The 7,766-nt window shown below is 38.4% G+C and overlaps 1 protein-coding gene across 1 annotated transcript; it reads left to right on the forward strand.

The window, feature by feature from the left end:
• Window positions 1-4,149, forward strand: LOC126627017 (rhamnogalacturonan I rhamnosyltransferase 1-like). Its single transcript, XM_050296434.1, has 8 exons — window positions 1-959; window positions 1,537-1,604; window positions 1,716-1,804; window positions 1,892-2,057; window positions 2,179-2,468; window positions 2,548-2,752; window positions 2,847-3,004; window positions 3,420-4,149. Exons 1-8 carry the CDS (start codon window positions 593-595, stop codon window positions 3,664-3,666), a joined length of 1,590 nt encoding a protein of 529 aa, XP_050152391.1. The 5' UTR covers window positions 1-592; the 3' UTR covers window positions 3,667-4,149.
• The last annotated feature ends 3,617 nt before the right edge of the window (window positions 4,150-7,766 follow it).

The raw sequence follows: 7,766 nt of genomic DNA on the forward strand, positions 1-7,766 counted from the left end.
CCACTCGAACCGTCGGTGCACGTCACGCACGCCCGTCACGCGTTTTTTGTTCCACTCTCTCTCTCTCTCTCTCTCTCTCTAAAATTGCTCGCACCACATCATATGATGGGATGACACCAGCACCACTGCCTGTGTTCTTCTTCTTCCCTCTCTCCTCCTCCAACCCAATCTCTCTCGCCTCTTAAATCGCCGGCGGCACGCGGCGAAAGCTCCGGCGACTGATCTCGCCGGACAATTTGTACGGTGGATCTGGGAGGGGATTGCAGCTCGCATTTTGGGTTCCATTGTCCCGGGTCTGGAATTCGAGTGTCGCGGCAAAGATCGAAGCTTTCGATTTTTTATTTTTTTTGGGTTGGATTTTTGTTTTGCTGTAATGAATTAGGGTTCTTGATGCCATTTTTGGAGGGAATCTTTGAGCACGAGAGTTTTGGAGCTAATCTTTGAGGAATGTGGTGAGGATTTCGGGTCCGTTTTGGGGAAATCGGGTTCTCGAATCTTTGCTGGTTTCCATAAATAGCGGGGGGTCAAAAAAGGAAAGCCATTTTTTTGGATCCGGCATTGGCGAGACGCACCGTTTTGGGTCACTGCGTTGATGTTTGTACGAGGAAGAGAGAATATACAGAGATTGATGTGCAAGGTGGAGAAGAAGGAGAGAAAGGGAGTGATGGGATTTAAGGTGTTGGGAGGCGGCGGAGGAGGAGGGGAAAAGTTAAAGAACTCGATGCTGGTCACGGCGGCGTCGTCGCCGTCGAGGTCGAAAATGAAGCTGTGGATGATCCGTGCGACTTCGTCGGTTTTGTTGTGGACGTGCATCGTGCAATTAACGGCTCTGGGGGATATGTGGGGTCCTAGGGTTTTGAAAGGGTGGCCTGCTTGTTTCTCTCTGGAGTCCGCCGCCGCCTCCTCCGTCTTGCAAGACAGGTTGCCTTCCCTTCCGGCCAGAGCTCTTCCGCCCAAGAGTGAGTGTGTTATTATTTTCTAATTTTCCAGGAAATTGGGGTTTTTTTTTATGTGGATTCTTGTAATTAATTGCTAATTACTCCAAATGGCAGTAGGGTTGTTTTGGATGATAATTTTATGATTGTTCTGCGGTTTTTATTTTTTTGAAACCAACCCAAATCCTCACTTGTTGTGTGTAATGCAAACTACTACTTGGAGAATTCTAGTGTCCCACCAAAGTTAATAGCTCAGCAGCTGCTTTGGCTCCAAGAAATGAAATACTAAAAGGTAGAAACCTGTAATTCAGAAAGCAGCAAGCTAGTTCAAAGTTAACTGATTTATACAGGCGGTTCGTACGTTGATCATACGAACCGGTGTATTATGGTGATAGTGCTTGAACTACAATTGTAAATTTTCCTTTGATGATTGCGATATGGTTGAAAAGTCGATTCCTTTCCTATGGAATGTTAATTACAGTAGTCTGTAGCCTTTTAATATCTGTCCAAACTTTGTATCTATTGGTCATTTATATTTTTCTTTGGTTTTGGATGCTTGTTGGATCGGCGTGTAATCTGAATTTGTTTTGTTCTCAATCAGGGGTTTATAAAAACAATGGTTACCTGATGGTATCATGCAATGGTGGACTCAATCAAATGAGAGCAGCGGTGAGTGGTTAGCAGCAGTTCACTTTGCATTTTAACAGGAATTCATCCCTGGTGATTAATTTAGTGCATGCTTACCAGTTTCATTTTTTTCTCTTGGTGGTGATTTCACAGATATGTGACATGGTTGCTATCGCAAGATATTTGAACGTCACTCTTATAGTCCCTGAACTTGACAAAACCTCCTTTTGGGCTGATCCCAGGTATGCCAATATAATTTCCTAACATTTTCAAGTTACTGATTTTTTTTTAAATGTACAAGGAATTCAAAGACATATTTGATGTGGCAGTGAATTCAAAGACATATTTGATGTGGATCATTTCATCACATCCTTGAGAGATGAGGTTCGCATATTGAAAGAGCTGCCTCCCAGGGTAAAGAGGAGAGTGGAGCTAGGAATGTTTTATACCATGCCACCAGTTAGTTGGTCTGATATGTCTTATTATCGTAATCAGGTTAGTTGTATGCATATACTCTATAACTTAGCAGGAACTCTCTCTGGTGCAGCTCTTAAAAAATTCATAAACCTCATCATAATTGACTGAAATAAAGTCCTTTCAAATTTGTTTCGTACAGATTCTTCCTCTGATACAAAAATACAAAGTTGTACATCTGAATAGAACTGATGCTCGACTTGCCAATAATGGACAACCTTTGGAGATTCAGAAACTTCGCTGCCGAGTTAATTTCAGTGCTCTGAGATTCACTTCTCAGATAGAGGAGTTGGGCAGAAGGGTTATCAGGCTTCTAAGGCAAAATGGTCCATTCCTTGTACTTCATCTTAGATATGAAATGGACATGTTGGCATTTTCTGGTTGTACCCAAGGTTGTAACATCGAGGAGGTGGAAGAGTTGACAAGAATGAGGTAACTTATGCTTGACACTCAATGGATAAAATTCGGTAAAAAAATTATTCTCTCTCTGATGGTTTCATTTTTTTGGCAGATATGCTTATCCCTGGTGGAAAGAGAAAATAATAAATTCTGATCTGAAAAGGAAAGATGGTTTGTGTCCTCTGACACCTGAAGAAACCGCTCTTACATTGAGTGCCCTTGACATTGACCGCGATATTCAGATTTATATCGCAGCTGGTGAAATCTATGGCGCAGAGAGGAGAATGGCAAGTCTTCGAGAGGCTTTTCCAAAATTGGTGAGTAGAAGATAGCTGAAGCCACCTATTTTGTATTTGTGTTACTTTTTTGGTTTTCTGTTTTCACAAGTTGCCTTTGAATTTGTTGAAACAGGTCAGAAAAGAGACACTGCTGGAACCATCAGACCTTAGGTTCTTTCAAAACCACTCATCCCAAATGGCAGCATTGGATTATCTTGTCTCATTGGAGAGTGATATCTTCGTTCCCACATATGATGGAAACATGGCTAAAGTGGTTGAAGGCCATCGCAGGTACTTTATGCTTACATTGTAGTTTCATTTGTTCATAGCAAAAGTTATATGGCAAATTTTCAATGCATCTAGTGAATTTGTTTGGCTCCAATGGTTGGTTTTATAACTTAAACTCCACCCAGTTATTTGTCGTCCCAAATTTTGTTCTTTTGAGGAGACGATCATTTGTGTACACACCTATGCACCAGTCAGACTTTGTTTTTGGTTTGAAACAATTGCCAGTTTTGGAGCTTTAGTTTATCAACAGGTTCATATATTTGTATTGCTTGATATTTGGGAAGGGATGTATTTTTTACGTGATTTGCTTCATGCTATTTTCCTCAGATTTATTGTTACATGATCATCTGCTCTGATTTCTTGTTAATGGTGAAAAGTGTCGTCTAAAATTAAATATCGTGTGTTCATGATTCTTCAGGTTTCTTGGGTTCAAGAAGACAATCCTACTGGACAGAAGGCTTCTTGTTGATTTGATAGACCGGTACACTAGTGGATCATTGAATTGGGATGAATTTTCATCTGCGGTAAAGGAAGCTCATGCAAATCGCATGGGGAAACCAACTAATAGGTTGATGATCCAAGACCGACCTAAAGAGGAGGACTATTTCTATGCCAACCCGGAAGAGTGTTTGCAACCATCAGATGATGAACTAAGTAGTACGTGATATACAACGTTACAAGATGCGTGACACTCATCCATGTTCTACAGTGTTGGCTACTTTCCCACACAGATCTGGAAGAAAAGTTGTCCACAGAGGTATAGCCATAACGCGCATTTTGTTCTGAAGAGGCGATGGAGATTGATGTAGTGAAGTAATCTTCAAGAAGAGCCCGAGAGGATGCACGTATGGTACGAGCTGTATGACATCTTTTATCTTTTGTATGAGCCCCGAAATAATCCAACCAAATCATGTATAGAAAGCTACCCTGCCATTCAGGGTGAGAACGAACTTAAACTGCATTGTCTGTGGGGTGGGGAAGAACATATATAGGTTTGGTTTTACTGGAACTGCGAAAAATCATCATCAAAAGGTCAAAACCCCTTATTCCTTACATTTTTTTGTTTTTGCAATTTTTTTGTTTCTTTTAGATCAACGAAACCTATGGTATTGCGATTCTCATAGCATATTATATACTACATTCTGAAAGTTTTCTGCTTGCACAGATCATTGCCCTCTTACCCCCGTATTGTAACGCCGGTCCCGGTCTAATTCAGAGAGAACGGCCACGGCCAGCCGGGATCCGATGATCATGTACTTTTACACAAATCTCCATTAATTTACATGTTCCATAAGTGTTTGATTTACTTGGAGTTCAAGGTTCCATTTGCATGAAAATCTCATCTCATACGACCATGACAGGTCAAACTTGTTTCTCTCATTACCTTTATCGTATGTCAGCTGCCATTTTGGTCAACAAATTCGTCCCAAAAATACTGGTTGGACCTGGCGGAAGGATTTTTTAGTCGGATTTGGAATTTGAGCAAAAAGAAAAGAGAGAGATAGTTGGAATATTTTTATGTCAATTTAGATTTGGTTTCTTGCGAAGGGAAAGTGAATGGGGGGGGTGGGCATGTGGTCCTCTGGATTTTTAGCTGCCCTTGGCATTCATTTATTTCTGTATGGAGGAGAAAGGAGGTGACGCGGATAGCTTTGTGATGATTTTAGGAAGGTCTTTTTCTTTCTGTTTTGAGGTATTGGCCGATTTTCGTCAGACTAAAATAGCCTAATTACAATAAATAAAGGTAAAGCGCTCGGGTCTAACGTAACAAATTGCAAGCAGGATATAAAAGTATTGAGCTATATCATCATCAATAATCTATAATTATTGATGCTAAAGTTGCTTTTTTCCCCTAGGAGGGTAGGGCAAAAGAAAAAGCAGTTGATTACACTTTGGTTTTCCATGATTCCATACCACAACCACCAAAAAATGGTGCCTCATGATCATTCTCAATTAATCGGAAAAAGAATTAGAGAATACCTTGTTTAACACAACAGTGTCTCGTAATATTTCATGATTATTTGATTTAAACACTGTTACTTTGTCTCGTTTCCATTCCATAATATTATATATATATAGTTATATAATACTATATATAAATCATGATAGAGATGCCTGCATAGAGTTATTTATGTGTTTTTTCTCTCTTATTGTTATTATTATTTAGTTTCTTTGTCGAATTGTTGACGATCGTTCTCAGATTTGTACGATCCAAGAAATCCACTACTTGTAGTAGTAATTAAGGATTAATTAATCACAGTTTAAATTGCGATCACCAAGAATTAATACATGTGTTAGTTTTATGTAGGATAATATATAATACAAAAGTATTAACTAGGATATGCAGATGTAACTTTACTTGTATTTCAAGTCAAGTAATAAAGGTGAGTGAGATATCACCATATACCCCTTGCTTGCTAGCTCATATATTTTATATAATTTTTATAAATTATAAGTTGGAATTTTGTGGGATTACGATGCTCTTAGGTAATTGAAGTGAGACAAAGACTTGAGAAATTGTGGTAAGAGATGATCCCTATGATGGTATTCACTCGATCCGATATTTAAACACCCGATCCAACCATTTCTTTACTAATTAAAATCTTAATTAAAGAATCTTATCGATAAACTTGATGTAATCTTCAAATTATTATATAGAGAGATGCTAAAAGGACTCTTTTAAGAGCAAGTTTACCCCTCCTTTCCTTTGGAGGGTGGCCCAAAGCCTAAAAAAATAGTCTGGCACACAAAAAACACACTCCATTACACAAAATAGGCCAGTCCAAAGTCCACCCCAATCTCTAGGCTAGCCCAAAATGGATTGAGTGAAGAACCGGCCTATCTGACGTCATGCTGGCATCAGCATGATGTCAGTGAAGGCCTGATATATTTTTTTTCCATCAGGTGCATGGGCGCACGTTCTCGACAGACAACAGACGGCGGGCCCTGTGCTGCAGGCGCACTAAAGGGGGGTGGGACATGGGCCACGTGGCGATTCTTCGGCCGTTGGATTTCTAACGGCTAGTTTTTTTTAACCATTGGATTTCCAATGGTAAAAAATTTTGAATTTCAAACCCAACGGCTAGTGACATGTCAACATCTGGGCCATTCGATTCCTAGATCAACGGTCTAGGATTTTCAGCCAAAAAACATAAAAAAAATAATTTAAAAAAAATGTTAGAATTCTTACTGTTGGCCACGTGTCCAATTTTGGGCTGCTAGATTTCAATATTTTTCAAATCCAACGGTCCAAATTAATTAACTTTATAAAATTATGAAAAAATATATTAAAAATACAGAAAAATTAAAACAAAAAATTAATTTTTTTTTCTATAAATACCTAACCATCATCTCAATATTTTCAACACTTTGAACCAAAGTTTTCATATGTTTTTGTGTGCAAAAAATGGCTACTTAGACGGTCATCGAAGATGTTACATTGTGTGAATGTTGGGTTCAAATTACTCATGACTCGATTACGGGTAATGAGATGCAGTTGCGAGAACTTTGGAGTAGAATTACTAATTTCGTATAATGACACATGGCGTGACAAGATTGGTTAAAAATCCTATCCGAAATTAAAAATAAAATTATTTTTCTATTATTTTATAATAAAAAATTAATAATATTTTAATACGAATTGACTAGACTTTGGGCCAGCTCATTTTTTAGGAGTGGAGATGCATTTGACCAATTACTATTCATTAGGGCCAATTACTATTCATTTGGGTGGATTAAATGGACTTTTGGGCCAGCTTATTTTTTAGGAGTGGAGTTACTCTAAAAGTGAGACTTCTCATGAACAGAGGTCAACTCACACTTTAACATTAATTCATGTACTAACATTATAAAATATTATACAAAAAACATGAGGTGGCGGAAAATTTATGGAGAGTCCAACTTTTGAGGAAGTTCCTTTAACATTTATGTATTACTTAATGCTAATACTCTCATGAAAATTTATTACATAAACTCATGGATCATGAGGTTAATTAAAATAATAAGGGAACTTTAATGAAAAGCTTATGGTACTGTTCACTTTAACGAAAAATCACATTTTTACACTAAAAAGTCAATCCTAGTACTATTCACTTTACCCTTTATTTTGTCCTTATCGTTAAAACTCAAAGTTTTCAAACTTTTTTCATTAGTTTTTCTAAATAATAAATATAGTTATTCATACCAAAGATTGGGCCCAAAATCAGTTGAATGAAAGAGAGGCTACGTTGGCATTCCTCTTGTTGAGTTGGCTCAAATAAGTTGAAGGAGAAGAGAGTCAAGTTTCACATTTATCGACGTGAAATGATTTTCGGACACTCTCCTTTTCCTTGTCCACATGCTTGCTTATTTATGTTGATTGATTATTCTCTGATTTGTTATATCCAAATGCCAGATATAAATAGAGGTGTGCAAGGAAAAGAAAAGGATTGGTGAAAATCACCACCCTTCTGTATTCGACGTAATTTCATATGCAAATTCCTAACGGCGTGTACCAGGTGCCGGCCTGAGTGGTGGCCGTAAAAACCTCTTATACAGATTCTAATGACGCTTAGGTTGTGCGTAAGTGTCGACATGAAGAGCAAAATAGGGCAACGGAGCTTGAGGGAGGTGGAATAGATGACCGGCCATATAATGAGAGTAAATACATTATGGCGAGCACCCGTGCTGGAGTGAGTGGCTTTTTAACCGGCCAATAGAGCCGGTTGCCACTCAGCTCGCACGAGAGAATTAACAAGAAATAAAAATTACACAATGTCAAAGAAAA

Source organism: Malus sylvestris, chromosome 6 (assembly GCF_916048215.2).
Source record: "Malus sylvestris chromosome 6, drMalSylv7.2, whole genome shotgun sequence".
Taxonomy (NCBI): domain Eukaryota; kingdom Viridiplantae; phylum Streptophyta; class Magnoliopsida; order Rosales; family Rosaceae; genus Malus; species Malus sylvestris.